Consider the following 20,966-nt stretch of genomic DNA (forward strand, 5'->3'; position numbering starts at 1 on the left):
GACTCAACTCAGTTTCCCCCATGATGCAGCCACTGTAAGGTTGATGTCAATGGGAACCGTGAGTAGAAAGCTTCACGAAGGAGCTCTGCACGCGAGACGATGTGCCATTTGCGTCACTTCATAGAACGGAACGTTTGAGGTTTGCACATCAACACGTCCACTGGGCAGCTGATCGACGGAGGGCTTTTCTTTTTGCGGATGAGTCCAGGTTTAGCCTCCAAAACGAGAGTAGGTGTTATTTGATTTGGAGAGAACCTGGAACCCGTTACCATCCATCAAACTGTGAAAGAGATGCATGCAGAAGAGTCTGTGTTTGGGGTGGTATCTGTTTGGGTGGACGCATAGACGTGGACGTCTTTCCACGTGGGATATGAATGCTGAGGCTTTTAGAGATGACATCCTTGATCCTTATGAGCGCCTTTATGCCGGGACAATAGGTGATAATTTAATGGTATAGGGCGACAACACTAGACTGCACGGGACGCGCATCGTGGATTATTATCTTTAGCAGCAAATAATTCAGCGCCTGGAGTGGCCAGCTCAGTCACTGCACCTGAATTCTATCGAGCACTTTTGGGATGCTTCAAGAAGACGAATAGCTGCTCTCAGTTCTTCTCTTTAGACTCTTTCCACTCTTGAACTGCTTTGCAAGAGCAATGGTTGATATGGAGCTGATAGACTGCCTAATTGACAGCATGGCACATCGCGTATGTATTGTATTGCTTCTAAAAGCGATCATACTCCATAGTGAAGGTCATTTTCCTATACCAAACTGACACATCTGATTTGTTCATTTTATACATATGTTAATTTATATAACACTGTAATTGTCTGGCAACTTCTTTCCATGTTATTTTGTACCTTACTATTTGTTGCATACTATCAGTTTCATTAAGTTCTACATGTAACATTTTGAGTAATCGTCATTTTTGTGATTTTTCCTTAAATAATGATAATTAGTATATACAACTTGATGTTGATGTTTTATGTAAAATGATTCGGCTTCAGGATCTAGAATAAAAAAAAAAAAAATGTGACCAATGTATGGCTTTAATTGTATCTTAAATCTGTAAGTAGCTTTTATGGATCAAAGAGAATCAGGATTTGAAATAAAGTAAAATACAGCCACTAAAAATTAAAATTTAAAATGAAACAAAAATTTGCTATCTAAAATCTTTAGATTTTGATTCAAGTCTTGAAGAATTTATTATTAAAGTTTAAGAACGTTAAAAGAATTTGAAAAATATAAAGTTGATACGTACGAAAAGGAACGAAAAGGAAAATCTAATTTCCATATAAGTCGTTGATTTCAAATAATAATGCCCTAAACTATTTTAAGCTAAACCGTTAACATAAGCCTATTAGTTTACACATTATCTCTCAGAAAATAAAACTATAGAACATAAAATCGTACATTTAAAATGAGCTTTTAAGATTTTGATTAAAATATGTTCCATGTCTTTAACGCTTCATTCCTTGTTGTTTAAATTTAATAAAAAAATTAAAAACTTTATTAATGTCGAAAACATTTTATTTCGAATTGTGCTTTTTTGAGAAATTCGAGGAATTGTGAATTCGACTGTGTTATAAGAGTAAGTAATCAGACTGTATTTACTAAAGACATTTTAAAAACAACAATCTTAGAAAGACTGAAAATGAAAGCAATAAGGTTTTCCATTTAGAAAAATTGAAAATAGAATCATAAAAATCCGTTACTGCAGAATAGTAAGCAATTTTTTGCTCCTGTTGTTTGTTTGACGTTTTGGATAAAAAAGTCAGTCATAAAGCTACTACTATTTTTGCAATAGTTAATGCAGTTTTAATTTATTATAGTTTTAATTAGTTTTTTAGATTAGTTAAAATTACATTAACTTAAAGCTAATTGGTGAGGAGGGGGTAAATATGAATTAGAATCATTAAAATATACTACGCATACTTTAAAAATAATATCTGACAGCTTGTAATAAAAACAGAAAGTAAAATACAATTGAAATTATATCAGGAGGACAGTGATTGTTACTTGTACAATAGTGATTGGTTCAAATAAAGCATGTTACGGTTACTCTTTGAAAGAATGACTACGTGGAAGTTTTTCTAAGGAAAAAGGAGCTCGCATTCATGCTACACATACGTAAAACCCCAGGCATACAGCTTTTTTGTTGGGAATTAAACATGGCAGTGATTAGCCCTGGGACCTATGTTAACAGAAAAAGCAAGAATACAGAATAAGTTCTGTAATCAGACTGCAATCGAAAGATGTTCTGTAATCAGACTGCAATCTTATTAAGACACAATAACACGCCGAACAAATCCTAATTCAGAAGTCAAACAACAAAAATCAGCGTTATATTTTCAAATTTTCACAGGACTAGTTTCGATGGTTTTACCGAACCACCATCCTCAGCTGCAAAAGCTCAAATGAGTCCTGTGAAAATTTGAAAATATAGCGCTGATTTTTGTTGTTTGACTTCTGAACAGAACTTATTGTTTAACTGCTGGGAAGAATTTCCGAAAGAAGAACATCTTTAAAATAATAGCTGCTTTCTTTCAATATTAATGGTTTACATTACATACTTAAAGATAGGATTAGTTTGTTCATCTTTATTAAATGTAAATAAATGGAATAGATTTATAATAACAGTAAACACTGCATATTATCGTTTTCTTAACATCGGTACGAGAATGTATCTTTCACAAACGTAAAGATTTAGCTTTGAAAATGAATATAACGAAGAATACTATAAGAAAATGATATGAATGATTAATAATAAAATTTCTAAAAACTAAGAAATTTAAGAAGGAATACTTTCTTTTGGTATAACTCATTTTGTTATCAAGCCAAAAGTGAAATGTGAAAAAAATAAACTCTTTGAACTTTCACATTCTGGGTGATGAGAAATAACTGCAATGCATTTTGATGATTTAAAGCGAACTTCTTTTATTTTTTTAAATTAGTGCTTAAACGTCCAAACGACATAAAAACTGTTTAGGAAGTTCCTCAGAAATAATTTTTAGTTTTCAAAAACCAGTAAATTGCATAATTCTGCATACTCAAATAGTTACAAGCTTGGATCTTTCAAAAGGCAGGTAATGATTTTTTAAAAGATTAATTATAAAATTCTGTGATTAAATTAAAGAGTTTATAAATATAATTTGTTTCAATCCAATCGAATTCCGAAGCTACATTAAAAATATTTTTCAAATTCCTATTTACTGATACTGGTGAGAGGAAAGTATCAGTAAATTTAAAGTAATTAAGAGCAGTAAAAACTCTTCTCCTGGCCACGAAAAACTGCCAGACATATCTATCCTCTTCAAAGAACGTGTGATAATCAAGTAAATTTTGAAAAACTCTGACGACTTTAGATTAAACACAGGTTTGCTTAATCTAAGTACTAGTCTAACGTTTTAGCCTTCAAGATGAATTATCATCCCGGATTTAATTATCTAAACCAGAACACTTAGTAAATACAATTGGGGAAAAGCAACTAAAGATTTTTTTAACTTCAGTTCTAGTTGCAGAATTAAGCTAACTAACATAAATTTACATTCTCTTTTCACGAGACAGACAGACGATAATGAATTCAGTTATATACAAGGTCAAAGGCTTCAGTTTTGATCCTTGCACCTGGCTTTGATAATTGCGTGTCTTCTACTTAATATCCACTCGCAACAGAAAGTTCAAAAAACAGAGTTTCACTACAGCTGGCTGAAACTCCCAGTCAGTACTCCTAAAGTTAGATTTTTACTCCTATTTTAAACTCTTCTCATTTATATATTTCCACTGGATCAGATAAAACAGTGGAGATATAGGACGCATTTTTAATATAAAAAATAACATGTAATTGAAATGAACCTTAAAATTTTGCTTTTTGAAAAGAAAAGAAGAAAGAAAAATATTACGCCCAAAGGGGTGTTTTTTAACATTTTTTGAATTACCTTTATTTATTAAGTATCATGTTCTTCGCACTTAAACCATAAAATTCAATTCAACAGCAATAGCACAAAATAATGTACCTTTAGAATTTTCAATACACAGTCTCGTGCGCTGAAGATAATTACTTCCTTGTACGAAGTAAAAAGTAAAAAGTAAAAAGGAAGTATTGTAATCGCGAAAAGTTTCAGGCAGCATATTTCAACGAAAATACCCATTTTGACCGCTATCGAATGCAATTTAACGATGTTTTTGCGTGATATCTATACGTAAGGACAGAATAAAAGACTCGTTTCCTCCAAAAAAATTATAAAACTGCTTTAAAATTAATTCTGAAGAGAATTTTTCGTGGCGTCTGTACGAACGTATGTACGTACGCGCGTATGTACGTTATGCGAGATACGAACGTACGTTCAAAAACGAGTAGCCTCAAGAACGTTGAAATTTTGTATATAGGACTGCTATAACATGTAGATGTGCACCTCGTATTTTGGTTGAAATCGGCCGCACCAGACGTATATAAATACTATATTTATATATATATTCACTCTGTTACTCGGCACAGTGATCTCAGTTTCTTTACTCTTATATGTTTGTAAATTGTACATTTTTTGCTTTAAAAATGATTGAATTATGTTGTTCTTATCTTCCGGTTAAGGTTATTATGCCTTTCGTAAATTTGGAAGCAATATTTGTACAATTATCAACAATTTAAAAGCTTTTTAGGGGTTAAGTTTTAAATAACAAGGCGGACATATTTGTGTACATTTGAAACAGCAGAATTGTAGATTTGTTGCCAATCTAGAGAGACTAAGCTTTGCAACAAAAAAAAAAAAAAAAAAAAAAAAAAAAAAAAAAAAGGCCTTCATTTATTATTGCGAATTAAATCATGCTTAATCCTTTCTGGAATTTTTTCGAGGAAATAAGTGTTTAAGATTTACTTAATTTTTAATACTTAGTAATTTTTAATACAGATATTTTGTGCTTTAATGTATTTTTGTCTTGTCGTGAAGTGAAAACTGAATTAATTGAATGAGAAATACTCAATCGTCTGTGAAAAACTGTTTCTTTTTTTGTTTTGTTTGCTTAATTTCTTTTTTACATCGTTCTAGCTTTATTATAGTATTTGAAAAGAACATGTGGCAACGATTAGATAATTCTTTAAATGATATACATTTTGTGCATTCTGAGTTATAATATGAATGAAATATAATACTGTTAAGTGAACCTAGTGCCAGAGTGTCGCTATGTTAAACAAATAGAGTGAATTTTAAAGAATGCCTTTATTCTATTGTGGTTTATGTGCTGTCGGCGAAGTAGATTTAATTAAATCCAATAAATTTAAAAGAAATGCAAGAAACAAATGCGTATAATTTAATATTCCGTACAAGGAAGTCATGTGGTGTACACATCAGATTTTTTTTTTCGTACAGTGTTGCCATTGCTCGCTTTGAATATGAAATAGATAATAAAACAAATTCTAAATTCCAAAATTGAGCTTCCAGATGCCCATATTTATGTGGAGGACTACGTTATTCAAAATTCGATGCCTCTAGGTACCGTTGATTTTTCACAGTGCGAGAAACATACATACATTCATGCAGGTTTTTCATTGTTTAATTTTTTTTAATATAATGCAGGGCTCTAATGTTTGGTGGTAACAATTTGAAAAATGAAATGCCTTTTGTAGTGAAACAACTCAAAATGCTAAAACGAAATAAATAACCCTTCTGGGCAAATTGTGCCTTTGGGCTAAAAAGCAGGAAAAATGCTTGAAAAATAATGCATTTTTGTATTTTTAGTCATACTAATTCGATGTTATTCATTATTTTGTCTGAAATATGTATATATACATAAAAATATTAACTATTTATTTTACACTTGAAATGTCTAATAAGTATTCATTTATAGAATAATTAGTTAAAGTGTGGAATTTTTAATTTGTTACACACTTTAACTAACTTGATCAATTACTTCATAAACTAACTAGGTATTTAATAAAATTATTAAGTATGCACTTTAATGGTAAGATGGTATTATACTCTGGATATGCCGCTCAGACGCCATAGTGGTTAAGGGAGCCTGACTATGCTACCGAAGGGCCCGAGTTCGAATCCCGGAGAAGGCATAGATGTTAAATTGTCTGTCTCTTCATAGGAAACAACGGTAGCCACGTATTAGGTGCCTCTACAGTAAGATGGCCACCACTTCTGGCTTTAGGAGTGGCCAATTCGGTTATAGGCAAGCGCCCGCCATTCTGGAAAAAATGTTTTCTGGATATAAGAAGGCATGATTAAAAACTGTTATACGTGTTGTGATATAAAGTTTTGAAATAGTTACCTTTGTTGACTATAGAATTCTGCCAATATAGTTATCTTTCATTGCATATGGAGTCGAGCAGTTAAGGTTCTGCCTCAAGTAAAATATATATTTGTGATAAAAAGGAGACACAGACGTAACAATGTTGTTTGGAGTTGAACGTAGATCCATATTGAAGAGGAAGAATTCTTAGTGCCTTGTATGCTGAATCCGTACTGACTAAGAAACTTGGCAGTCGATGCGAATTAAATTCCATTTTCATTTAAACTAACATTTGGGGCCACAATTTACTTGGCACTCTAATCATGCCTATTGAAGAACATTTAAATTTTTTAACACGTTTGTGATAGGAGAGAGTACAGCGAAATAGAGTCCAAGCGGCAACAAAGGTAGAAGCAAAACGCGAATTTATCCTATACGGCAGTCCGTTAAGAGGAAGGTTTGGGTTTAGGTTTGAAAGGTTTCAGTTCTCAGAGTTTAGCTTCCGAATAAACTTTGTCATCAGCGTTACGCGAACTCTGTGGCATAGATTAATCTAGAAATGGCGCTGTCCAGAAATGTTGTTATTCTCAGAACAGAGAGACGAAATACCCGAATTAAAAATGAGGAATTTAGAGACTATTACTAAATTAAATTATAAAGCTGATTTACGCATTTGTTATCTTATAATCACACACACACACATATATATGTGATAATTTCGAGAAGAACAGAAGAAGAATCAGTTTGCAGTCGTCGAAGCTGAGAGTGAAGGCCTACAGATGAAGATAACAAAGCATGACCTTGAAGAATTTTCAGTCTTTATTTCCACGGATTTAAAATTATCTCCATAGATGTTTATCTAAACGAAGAAAGCAAAGCGAGGAGCTATTAGCAAGGCGGAAGCTAGGAAAAGAGTGACGCAATTAACTGCCAGGGAAAACATATACCAAGTTTGATGTACAACTACAGCTAATCTATAATTGCTTAGTTAATAGCGTTACATAACGCAGATAAATCTCGAATTTGGGAGAACAGAAGAATTTATAAAGAGATCACCAAATCTAGAATGTTAATTTTGAGGTCGCCGATTATTTTTTTAAAGCAGATATTGTATTTTGTTATATCTTACACACACATATATATATGTACATGCATGGCACTTGTGGGGTTTTCTTATAGTATATGAGAAACTGCGCTAATTAAGTTTGCAACGTGTGTGATGTGTGTACTCGACTTACGACAATTCGCTTTTATAAATGGCTCTCGTTAGTTAACGTTTACCGTCAGCGTAGGCACACAACATTGTTTTTGCACGCGTAATGAAGAATGACCATTAAACTATCGCTCCACCTATAAAATGCGCTATGGGGGGCGTTCTTCGATGCTTTTTATTTTTCCTTATTTGTTATGCTTATTAATAAAACACTTTCAGACGCAAAATAACTGCAAAAAGGCGTAAAGCAGTTTATATGATTTTTGGAAAAATATAATATTGGTCACTGTATGCGGAATAATGGAATTTCACGGAAAGAATTCACAGTGGAAATCAGAATCTCATGGAAATAAATGCTTATAAAGAATCTGGAAAAAGCAGATGCCATAGTAAACACTGGAATCATAAACAAACGTAATATCTTGGAACAAATTCGCGAAGAAGTGGTTGACATAGCGCGTACGAGGAGTCCGGATCCGTACGAGGAGTACGAGGCCCTCGTAGGACACGTACGAGGAGTCATATGGAGGATGTAGAAGAATTGGTGGATCAAGAAGAAAGTGAACAAAATGGTGAAGATTTAATTGATTTCTAAAATGCAATAGTTACATAAGAAGAAAGGAATAATGAGGCAGATAAAGAAGGGAATCCGCCAAAACAGTTTATCACAAAAGAATTACCTTAAACATTTTCTAAATTAAATCAAGATTTCAGCCACTTGAAAATATGAATAAAAAACCTGCTTCGTCGAAGTTGCAACAAGAAGCAGTGAGATGTTATCTTGAAGTATACGGGGGGGGAAAGAACCATTTCAAGTAGACAACAATTCTTATTGAAGTAAATAGATATCTTTCAAACGAGTATCTGTTATTCACCTGATATTTTTAATTAAAGATATAATTTATATATTTGTGTGTTTTGCTCATGTTAATTACTTTCAAAGAAGAGTTTGTGTTTATTTCATCAAATATGCATGCATGTAGTACATATGTATGTGTATATGAATAAATTATTATGAATGTTACGTAAGTTTATAACATTTCTAAACCCATTTTATGTTAAATGACATCCCAATTTATAAAACTATTACTGAAGACACCAGGAATAACATCAGTTCCGACTTACGACGGGACGTCTGAAACGATTCTCGTCGTAAGTATATCGTGAACTGGTATTGGATTTCGTCGTAAGTATCTTGATATTATGCATTGATTACAGATCGTCAAGGATGACCCATAATCAATATTTTAATTTACGAATGGAATCACAATAAATAAAATATGAGATACGTTATTACGGAAAACATCCGTTTCTTATCTGCCTTGGAAGAGATGAATTCGTGAAGGACTTTCTGGTGGAAATGCCCTTTATTTATGTCGCAAGTGAAGAGAAAACCCAATTAAAACCCTATGAAGGCGGCAAGCTTCTCGAACTCTTTGTCTGCAAAAACCGTATCTATAACTGTCCACCATTAATCATTATCTTATCTACTTTGATGAGCTTGTTTAAATAAATAAAAGAAAGAGATTTGAAACATACCTGACAAGTTCCTTTACCCCCTTCCAAAACACCCGCGCAAAGATGCCAGCCTTTGATTGGTATTTTGTAGGTTGGATAATAGGCATTATGGCAAACCATGTTGTCAAGGACTTGGATTTCAACTTCTCGCAGGACGTTGGATCCCCTCTTATCTGAAACAATGTTTTAGCAGATACAGTTAATGTCATTCCATAACATTATTAAAAAATTTAATAAAAGCAATTATTAGATGCTGTTGTTGTTGTCTTGTCCATATTACACGGCACAATGTTTGCCAGAGCCTACTCCGAAGAGTGGTTGGACTTCTATTTTCCTCCCCCAATTTTGAGGGGGATCTAAATATCTTTTACTACTTTTAATCAACTACTAAACATACTAAATAGTTGGTTTGACTTTTTAGGTCATGACCTTTCCTATGATATTAATTTCTGTTAACGTAACTAAATCATAGGAAGGTCATACCCCGTATATTCTTTCGTATTATAAGGTATTATCTCCCTCCTCTCCGCAAACATTCGTGGTCTCTTTTAAAGGGAACTGGGAATTGATTAGAGGATCTAATCGCCAAATCCTGGTGGTGATATATTATTGTCCACCACTTTTTAGTTCGGGCGCCATTTGTAGAGTCATTAGGTATTTTTTAAACAGGGGATGCGAAAAATGTACTGTGCCCTCGCCGGGATTCGACTCATAAATGCATGCTGGATGGAGGAAGAAAATACCTAAGAAATTATATAAGAAAAAGCAATAAATTTCATGTAACTCTCAGAGGCAGCCTACCTACTGATGCCTATTTAATTTATCAGGCTGACATAGTGTTAAAAGATATAAATTTTCATTCAGTATAGTTTTGAATAAAGATAGTTGCTATGAGCGCTTTTTAAATAGAGGGTTTGACTGTAGAAAAATTACACATGTAAAAAATTTGTTTCTGAAATTTTTTATTTGAATTCATACCTTTAATTGGACATTTAAAATTTGATTTCTATATAAACATGTATCTTTATCTGTTTGTATTTAATTTCTTTTCATACGTAAGCTATGCTAATTTTTATATGTAAAATGATATAAATCAAAAAATTGTTGTAAATAACTTTCTGAAAATTAATTGTTTTTCCATATTATATTCTAAACAAAGAAATACTTAATAAGGTACAAAAATAAGGAATTTTATATAATTTATCCAGTGCTACATTTTTCATACTTAACGTATTATGTACTTTATTCTTAAAAGTTTCTAAATACCAGTGGTTCTCAACCTTTTGACGAACGCATACCATCTAAACAAAACTTGAAAACCTTTAATACTACCACTACAAAGTACTACTACTACCTACACTCTTGAACAAAACTCAGATCGCATAAATTTACAAGTGTTAGAGAAAAAAACTCAATCAGGATGTTGGGGTTTTAATTTTTAGTACCACCTTCTTTTCGATTGCGTACCACCAGTGGTACGCAATCGAAAAGAAGGTGGTACTAAAAATTAGTACCCTGGTAGATCCCCTGGTAAAGATAAAAAAATTGTCCAACAGAAGACAATGCTTCATATGACAATTTTATTCTCTTTAAGGAGACGTCTTGCCTCACATATGATATCTAGATAGTGAAATTTATTTTACCTTTGCTTATTAATTCATTGTGGTAGTTAGCGTTTCTTATGCTTATTAATTCATTGTGGTAGTTAGCGTTTTTTAATTGTTTTTTAATATTTAAGCAGTACAGTACTTAAAAGCTCAGCAGTCTAAACTACATGTATTATAAATAACATAATTAAAAATTGAAAAAACTATTGGAGAAGCAGAAATAATAATTTTTTTAAACTTTTTTATGTTGTATGTATTTTATATACAATAAAGGAGAAGGATATCGACAATATTATTACGATTGAAAGTCATTTCAACTCAAGAAACTGAAAACATATTTAAATCTCGATAATAGATGGCAGCACTAAAAGCAAACTCCGATTTATTTACCGGAACACATTTTTAGAGAATACTTGAATTAATAATCAAATAGCGATATAGCGTTTTTGCTATAACATATTCACTAAAATGCATAGAAAATATTTTTATAATTTTTAAGCATATTTAATTAAAAATGGTAGAAAACTAATTTAAATATTTGATCATTGAATAATAAACTTCGAGTGAAATTTATCATTACTCTAAAACGTGAAAAACTGCAAATAAGTAAGGACCTAAGTTTTTTCCTTATCGCATAAAGTGCGCTAAAAATGCCTACTATAATATAATTATTTATTATGTATAATTATTCTGTTATGTTATGCTCTTGGTCAATTTTTCCCCAAAAACCAGAACCTGTAAGGTAGTGCTGCCATCTATTGATAAATATGTTACATAAAAGTAAATTTCTTAATTAAACAGTTATGATATTATTTTGGAATTCAGTGTTTTCACAAGTTTATATTATACCTCTTTTTTAAATATCTTTATAGTATTAACTATATCTTTCCGCGTTTTCTATCCCTGCATGATAAGAAGTGCTTATTATTTGGTATTATAGCACTGCTCAACAAATTCAGATGAGCAGTGGATTTAGCAAGAATAGACATTCCCTCGTAAATATGTACCACAACATAAAAATGTATTTTCAAAAGAGGCAAGAAAATGAAGGATACAGTAGAGGGAAAATAATGTTTTAACGCAGGCAAATGCTTATTTTACAGGAAACTCACCTTGTGTGATGAAAAATATATCACCCATACCCTTTGGAGAAGAAAATACAAGCATTAAAGAACTCTGCCAATTGTTTAATAATGTGTGCAAAGAACTTAAATGTGCAAGACGATTTAATGACTGCAAGGCATTTAATTGACGAGGAAGTCGATGAGACTTAATGGAATTATTCCACACTGCTCACGAAAGGCATTTTCCAATCATAAGCATGTTCCATTGGAATGAGATCCTTAGAGCATGCCATTCATGCCGTGGTAAAATTGTCGACGACAGCAATATGAGGCGTCGTCAAAATTTTAAGAATTTCGTTTCGCAGCCAGAAACCCATACCAAGTTATGTACAAACCAGTAAGCTCATCTAAGTTTATTCTTTTTCAAACAAGCACACAGCCTCCTAGCAAAATTCGATCTTTCTTAGAATTTACTGAACTGCGTCGGATGCAACTTTCTGTCCGGTTCAAAAACCGCCGATCATTCAGTAACCAAATATGCTCTGCTCTTTTCTCGAGAACAGAGCTTTGCTGCATTCGGTAGGTCTCAATCGCTGTGTTCTTCATTACAGTTTCTTCGATTTCTGTGGACACTGGGGCAGAACAACTGCGTACATACGAAGCAGTTGCGTGAAGGCTGCTGTGATTGGAGCACGTCGATGCGCAACTGGGTGGAGTCGAAGGACTTTGATTGCTTGGTTAGGATTATTTGACTACTATAAAGCATGAGAAGGCTGTCTTCCTAAGAGGAGGGATGCTTTTATGGAGAATTTCATAAAAATACTATCGGGTATCTATGTCGCACATGAGGAAAAATACGAAAACATCCATGCAGTTCTCACCCGTTTGCTGGTATTTGAACGACGTCAAACTATAAATATCCTGCAGTCATAACCACTCCGCCAATGATGGGCAAGGACTTTGATTGACAAAGAAGTTATCATCCGAGGTGGTAAATTGGAGACAACTTTATCGTGGGGATTTGATTGACAAAGGAATCATCATTCGAGGCGGTAACTAGCGGACAAATTTATTGTGGGCATTTGATTGACAAAAGACTTTCATTGTCAAAGAAGTCATCATCCGAGGTGGTAACTAGCGGATAACTTTATTGTGGCATTTTCAAAATCCTTCCGTCTCTTGGAACTGACTTCCCATGCGTTCAATTATTCAATCCATTGGCGCACTCCAATAGCGAGTAATACTATATGTTATCATTCTCCGGCCTTCAGCCTTTCTATAGCTCTGCACGTAAATACGTTCTCGTAAATTATGTTGATATGGTATACTAACATGAGGCAGACGTAAAAAACTGCTTCCGTGACATACGATTCCAAAAGAATCACACGTTTTGGTTGATTTTCAAAGTCAACTTTTTGAATTTTTAAATGATTTATATAGCTGTTTTTTCATCTTTGAGCACTTCAATAATATTTTACGCAAACTCTTTGAATGAAATCAGTTAACAAGAGTACTTCTTCAGTTTTATTTCCTGGTATAGACCTCTAATTTTAATGACACTTTACCCGGACTTCAGATATCTGGATATCTTATACTTTTTCTAGGCCAACTATACTACCCATTTATTTATATGTTGTCAATTTTCTATTATAAAAATGTTTTAAATGACTTCCTGAAAACAATGTACTGGAAGATGTAAATTTTTCTTTAATTGGGTTGGGGCAAAAGTCACGGCAACTATTTTTTTCTTGTAGATATGTGAACGGATCACAAAACATATATGTGTCATGTGGAAGTTCTGCAGGCATAGTGTGTATGCAGAACAACAGATGGCTCTGTGATAGCTGGCTGTGTGGTAGCGAGGGCTCTGAAATCAGTCAGTTGGTGAGTGTCGTGCGAGATGGAAATAACTAGTGTTGAGCAGCGCGCTTACATCAAAATAGCCGTTCTCCGAGGGAGAAATGCGATGGAATGTCACAGTCAATTAGTAGAAGCCCTTGGGAATACTGCCCTACCATATCGTACAGTAGCACGGTGGGTAAGAAGTTTCAGGAAGGACATGTGTCAACCAGTGATGAACAACGTTCGGGACGACCGGTGAGTGCGCTGTCATCGAGCTCCTCATGGATGAAGACAGACGATGGACGTTACTGGATTTAGAGAGGGCAAGTGGCATCGAGAAACGCCCCGTCCACAGGATATTGCGTAATGAGCTACAGCTACGCAAAATCGCTTCGCGGTGGGTACCGCATGCACTGACGGAAGTTCAAAGGTGGGTGTGCTATGCAATATGCTCCGACCACTTTGCACGCTGGCAAAAGGACGGCGATCAATTCTTTTCACGAATAATCGCCATCGATGAATTTTGGGCCAGGGCATACAAACTAGAACTGAAATGTCAGTCCGCGGAGTGGCGACATCCTGGATCACCAAGGCAGCAGAAGGTCAGTCAGAATCCTTTCCCAGTCAAATTGATGGTGATCGTCGCGTATGACGTCAGAGGTGTCATTGTTTGCCACATTGTTCCTCATGGCAAAACAGTTACCGCACGGTACTACAGGGACGCATGTCAACTTTATGTGTATTGTGTTATCATTCTTTTGCACGGTGAAGGCCATATTGCCCTGTATACTCCCATGATAAATTCGTGTGTTACGATATTTAAGTGCTATTAATTGTCCACACATGTAGTTAAGACCTTGTTCTTTCATCTGTATATGTCACATTTTCCAACTGGACTGGTATCTTCAAGAAAAAAAAAATAGTTGCCATGACTTTTTCCCCAACCTACGTATTTATTTTCTTAATTTTTCCTTTTTGCTCTTCCTCGTCCTTCCCCGTTTTTTTTCATTTCTGAACTCATCAAATTTCAAAGCGGGACAAATTTTCTTATTTCTTTGCAGCACAAAAATTTTTAATTCTTTAATTCAGATGGACGAGTGCTGCTGTAATTTAATTTGAGAAAGACTTATTTACTTTATTTTCTAACCGATGTACCCGATGTCAGTTATATTTCTAGTTAATTTTTAATATAAGTTAGATTCAGGGTAATGCATCTAACAACTCAGAGACCGATACCGCTGTAATCATTCTCTAATAACGATGCCAAAAAATACGATTTATAGTCATACGTTTTTCATTCTGATGCGATATAGAACCCACATAAAAAATTTCGATAGAAAAATAAGCTAATTCTCTTTCATTATATCAGCAACAATGGCCCGCAGTTTTTAATGATTTTCGTCTTTCTAATTAAATGGTCGTAAAAGATCAAGTTCCATACAATATTTCACCTATGTTTAATTCTAGTCGATTAAATGGGGCAAAAAATTTATCATAATTGATCAGACATGAAAAACGCGAACAAACAGCAAACACATAAACAGACATTCTTCTTTATATGTATAGAATCTGTAAAACTTAGAAATTTTCGATTAACAGATTTGAAAGCGAGCAGTAGCGACACTTTTCGAAATAAAGCATTTTTATCTCCAACGCGCGATACTGTTGCCATTCGGGAAAACGAGTGCAAAAATAAGACGTTTTCAGGGTTTTTAATTAACATTTCGGCTTATTAAAGTAGAAGGAAGATGGGAATAGTCGAAATGGCTACCTACGAATCTTTGGAATCGCGAATAATGTATTTAATGTTTGGCAATGCTATTTTTATTACATAGTAAAACTTTGAAATTTTTTATTAACAAACTCTAGGATTTAAGAGCGAGCAGTGGCAACAACTTTCAAAACATAAAGCATATTTTCATCTCCAGCTTGCGAGACTGTTGCCACTCGGAATGATGAGGGCGAAAATGATCGTTTTTTCCGAGTTTTTAATTAATATCTCTGATTTTAGCTACTTTTTTTGGAAAAAGGTAGACGTAGACATTTTGCAGGACCCAGAAAAGAATTGTAGAAAGTTTTGTGACGATAGCTTTAGTAGTGACCGAGTTATTAGAGGACAACAAAACACACAGACTTTCTTCTTTGTATGTATATGTATATATATAGATTTATTTATTTCTCAATTAATCATGACTCAAAAGTTGAAAAATAATACTGATAGCCATAGCACTTAACATTGCAGGCAAGTGAGTAACTGAAATGCTCGGTTGAGTGAGAGTGCTTTTGCAATGTAATGATACTTAACGTTTAAGATATATGTCTCCATATGTCTAATGAACTGTGAGCTGCTTACTAATCATCACTTTCTCACTGTTCAGTTATGCAATATGAATATATATTTATCCATTTATCATTTTATTCTTTCTATAAATGGAACCATAAAGGAAAGAAAAGTGACATTCAGCTGGTCTTAGAATTATAACAACGCCATTACTGCGTTCTGAGAATCCTAATGCTTTTGAGGAATAAATATTATGAGGACGAAGGAAAAATATTTTTGAAAACAAAAGCTCTCGACCTTGAAGTTCTGTTCGGAAGGTCAAGATCAACATGTGTTTTATCCTTGAAAGATTTCTTATCAATAACCGTTAATTTTCACATTCCGCTTTGATCTTGTTTCATGAGAAAAATGTTTCGAGTGTTAAGCATTTTTCTTTTATTATTTTTCTTGAAGCTGGGTCTTATTAAAACAGCTTGCGTTCTTTAATGAGACAAACTGGCTCCACAGTTAGGGTCTTGGATATTCTTTCATAGCTCGGATATGTTAACACCTTACATTCTTAAATGAGATTAATTTGATTCATACATCATGACTTCGGATGTTAATATTAGTTCCAAGTGAGTGGTTCTTTAAATATACCGCTGTGCAAAAATTGAATTGAAAATTTCTTATTTTAGCTTGGTGAGAAAATGTTAGCTTCCCATTCGTTAAGAAGTAGCATAAGCTGAGGATGACAGTTGAGACAGTTTAAAATCCAACACCTTAGTAATATTGTAGGAGAATTCCTTGAGCATTATACGCGAAGCCGACAATGTTAATGAAATAGTTTTCGTTGATTTTTGATTAGGGTGCAACTCTGAAACTCGGATACCAATCAAAACTTACTATGTGACTTGTGGCTCGATATATCCCGAATGATGGTGAACATACTGTGGCAATATTTAAAAAATAAAGGACTAGTTAGTACACATCCAAGTACTCAAATGCTCGAAGGAAATGTTATGATAGTTTTCTAGTCCTAATTACTCAAGCGCAATATCCCAATTCATAATGTCAGGACTGCTTCAAGGATAGAGACATAACTTGGAGATAGTTACAGAAGCCTCGTAAACGTGTCCAAATTTGATGAGAGACCAAATTCTTGCTGAATAGTGCTTAACCAAAGAGAATTCAGAACTCACTTGTAATGCTGCAAAGTTGTCATTCGTTATGATCCATCATAAACTAGAGAAGAAGATATGTACTGGAATTAAAGATTGAATGATGTCAACTGATATAATATGGACTATCGACGAATTAACCTTTACATTTCTTCTACGAGTTTTATCGTATTAGCCCAATATTACACAAGGTCGCGGACTATGTGTTAGCACTGTCAGTTTGCTCTCCATTTTTTTCTTAAAGCAAGATAGTTCTCGAATTCACGCACAAGGTCAATGATAGGTATAGGCAATGCAGGCAGCCATCCAGAGCGCATATTTTCAGAGGTAGCTAGATGTTGTCACAAGCGACAAATAAACAAAAGTATATTTCGCTTCGAATTATTAATGCGTTTAATTTATACAGGGTGGCAAATGCATTCTTCGCTTTGGGTGCCGAAATTGCTGGAGGTGGATATGTCCAGGTATTTCTTCTCTTGCAAAAGTATATTTGGAAAGCGATGGTATCACCCTCAAAGTCCACGAACTTGAATCAGTTGATAACTTTGGGAATACACTAAGTATGTTTGCAGCTGCTATTAAACTTCCACTACAAACTGCAGCAATACTTCACAGACTCCTTGTACCGTAGTATTATAGGTTTCTTATGGTAAAATGTTAATTCAAATGACCTTCTGACCTTAGTAGACTGACAAGCGAGTTACCGTTCTGTCTAAGGTGAACCAAACAAAGTTCCAAAATGTTTTTACATAATCGTTTTTTAAAATTTAACTTAAATTTAAAGAAAACGCACAGCTTGTGCGTACAGATAAAACTCCGCCGCTTGCGGTAGAAAGGCAACATAAAGTTGAATTTACAGTTTAAAAATATCGTAAAGCAAATTTAGCTTACTGGGCTAGGTCAAAACTTTAATGATGTGTTTTAACTTTAGCTAATAAAATCGCTAAAGCTGTAATATTAACAGGTAAAATTGGGCGGATGACAAGAAGCTGCAAGCGCAGCTGCCTAAAGAAAGCTCTGTATCTAAAAGATTCAAAATCCTTACTTTACATACTCTTCAACTTAATTTGCATCGTAGTGAAAGCTACGTAAAACAGGTGTTGTAGAAAAGATTTAAATCATACTAATTGGTTAATCAACATAAAGCCCTTTATAATATAAGAAACTACACTTTAGGCACTTTAGGTGTTGTGGGATTTGTAACTAGCATGCATGACGAAACGCATGCTAGTTACAAATGCATGTTAGTCTTTTATAGCAGTTTCAGTACCTTTTGTTTCTTTGTTTTTATAGTTACGTCGTATACGAAAAGTACTTTTTCTCAGAATCATAGCAGATTAGTCAGTTTTAAAAATATTTACGTTCCTTTTTGCCAGATTGTATTGCAGTATCTGCCACTGTTATCAATATATACACTCGTGTAGCAAAATTAAAAGAATTTGAAGATTATGTCGAATTTCTGAAAAACTAATGGACAAATTTTGATGAAATTTGGCAAGTATATACGCTTATAACAGGAAAAAAAAAAAAGATACGAGATTCAAAAGTCATTTTATGTATGCATTGTTATTAGTCAAGTTCATAGTGAAGGGATATTCAAACTCCACGCTGTGATATCAAACTGAAAATTAGTCTAACTTGGGGGTATGATCCCCTCTCACAGCCAGACAGGATGCGCAGCGTGAAGCATACTGGATAAGAGGCATTTGAGGAGTCCCTGTGGCAGTCCGTATGGCACTGTTACAGCAGGGAAGGTTTCAACTCATGATGATTCTCGAAGGAATATGGCGAGATTAGATGGTCCAATAACGTTTCAGACTTGCTATATAGGGTTAAGGTCAGAATATCTGGTTAGCCAATCCATGCAGCGAATATCCTCATTTTCCTGGTAATCGTTGATCAACTGATGGCTATGTGAAAGAGCGTTGCCCTCCATTAACAGGTATCCTGGACAAACTGTGGCCTTGAAAATCAAACATAAAGCTCTAAGATCTCCTCTCTATGCCTTGCAGCAGTCACGGAGCCTTTGTCAAACATACGCAGGTGGTGTGGCGCCCAGGATAATGCCTGCCCAAACCATTACACCTCAACCATCGTAATTATAATTTTCTCTGATGAGGGAGGGGTAGTATCGTGTTCCAAGCTCTCTTCAGATACAGGCACAGGTACGCCGAGAATCTGAATTTAGACTCATCTGTAAAATGCACGGTGCTGCGCTGAAGTCTGGACCAAGACGCATGTTATCTGCACCATGCTAAATACTTTCTCTTGTGTGTTGCAATGAGCGGAACGGAAACAGCGGATCTTCTGGCATACAGCCCTAATTCACGAAGCCTTTGGCAGCTGCAGAATCTGAAACTCGGATTCCGATGGCAGCATATAGCTCATATGAGAGCTATGAAGCTCTAACAGTTCTGTGTTGCCATGCTGAAAGTTCGGAATAACGATCCTCATTCGTCGTTGTGAATCTTGGTCGGCCTCGTCTAGGTCTTCTCGATATAGATCCAGTGTCTTGAAACTGCTTCCACAAATTGCAAATGAAGCTGAGTCCTCTCAAGAGCTCTGTAGCCCATAAGCACTTGTAACTGGCCTGCTTCCAGTCTACCGATAATTCTCCATATCATTCCCTAATTCATACGTATCCGATACCTTATAAAGGTTACCCAGCTCTTGCGAGAAACACGGCAAATGACATGAAGGAATTCGAGCATACCAATCGCCAAAACTCCTCGTGCGCTTATATACCCTCCACAATCCCAGCTCCGGAGACACACACGTGTACGCTTATGTATTCAACTCTGAATATTTGTATATTTCTTCTGCAGCATAATTAGCACCTTGGGTTCAATACGTTTCGTAAAAATAGTCATAGTATGCAAATTCTGTTAATTTTGCATACGAGTGTCCGTGGCTTCAGTACTTGAATTTTGCATTATAATGCATTTTTGAACAATTAAACTTTTATTAAGGAATACCAAGATTACTTATAATACTTCTATACAAGTTATTAAGTTTAAGACAATTAGAAAAATAAAGCAACTTTTCTTCAAAAGAAAGTAAAGTATTAGAATTGAATTTGTATTTAAAACTTTCGAAATGATTATTATAAAACCTTGAGTTAATGTTTAAGTAATTTCTCGAATTCCCGTCGTCGATGATGAATATAATTAAAAAAATCAAATGAATACAGTTTGCGTTGTTGTCATTTTTTTAAAAATTTATTAGCAAAAATATCAAAATGCGTATAACAGTTTTACATAACAAATTTTGTGCATCAGATATTGTCAGTAAGTTTATTGATAATCGCAATTGTAATCTACATATAAACCCTCAAATATGAAATAAGAACATTAGAAATAACATCACTGAGAAAGTTTTGTATCTGAAACCATAATATGTGATTTGATTTCATAAATTATTAAAGCAAATATTGTGAAATTAAGATCCGTACTTGAAGTAGTTTAGAAAAATGAAGTACTATCATTTGAAATTCCTTTAAACGGTTAGGTAAATTTAGATTTTGCATTTCTAAGATTTTGACAAACAGTGCCCTTATTTCATCCATGGAAGCTGTGACAACTTTCGTATGCTTTAAATTTAGAAATTCAAGGAAGAATGTAATTATAGTTTCGTATATTGCGAATAAACTGACGGTTGGTAAGTGAAATGTCATGGCAGAAGGAATAAGCTTAAATACATATCAAAGTATCTTAAATGTTTATACAGTACTAATTTTTGCAATTGGTCCCTTTCTCCATTCCTGACTTTGAACTCTTAGCCGGTTGAATAGCTTGCCATTCATGAACACATATCTCTGTGTTGAAGCTCGAGGACAGAATAGACAGGACCGTATCAAGCAGATCCAGTTGTAAAGATAGATTCTACCTAGTGGACTGCTGTCCTATCAGCAGTGAAAAAAAATGAAAATGTCTTAATCTTCATTCCAGATAACTACGAGCTAGTAAAACAAACAATCATCAAATAAGATGACTAATATCCTTTGTTTTATGACTAGATCCTCACATGTCACGATGTTTTAAGACTGG

The 20,966-nt window shown here is 34.3% G+C and overlaps 1 protein-coding gene across 1 annotated transcript in view; it reads right to left on the reverse strand.

Moving 5' to 3' along the window:
• The window catches only part of LOC118185565 (trypsin-2-like), a 62,271-nt gene that overhangs the window by 14,262 nt on the left and 27,043 nt on the right, over positions 1-20,966 (reverse strand). Inside the window, exon 5 of the mRNA XM_035355444.2 lies at positions 8,988-9,139. Coding sequence (XP_035211335.1) covers positions 8,988-9,139 — 152 coding nt within the window. The remainder of the gene's footprint in view (positions 1-8,987; positions 9,140-20,966) is intronic.

This window comes from Stegodyphus dumicola, chromosome 8 (genome assembly GCF_044657685.1).
Source record: "Stegodyphus dumicola isolate Sdum_Otavi_A_Nest chromosome 8, ASM4465768v1".
Lineage (NCBI taxonomy): Eukaryota > Metazoa > Arthropoda > Arachnida > Araneae > Eresidae > Stegodyphus > Stegodyphus dumicola.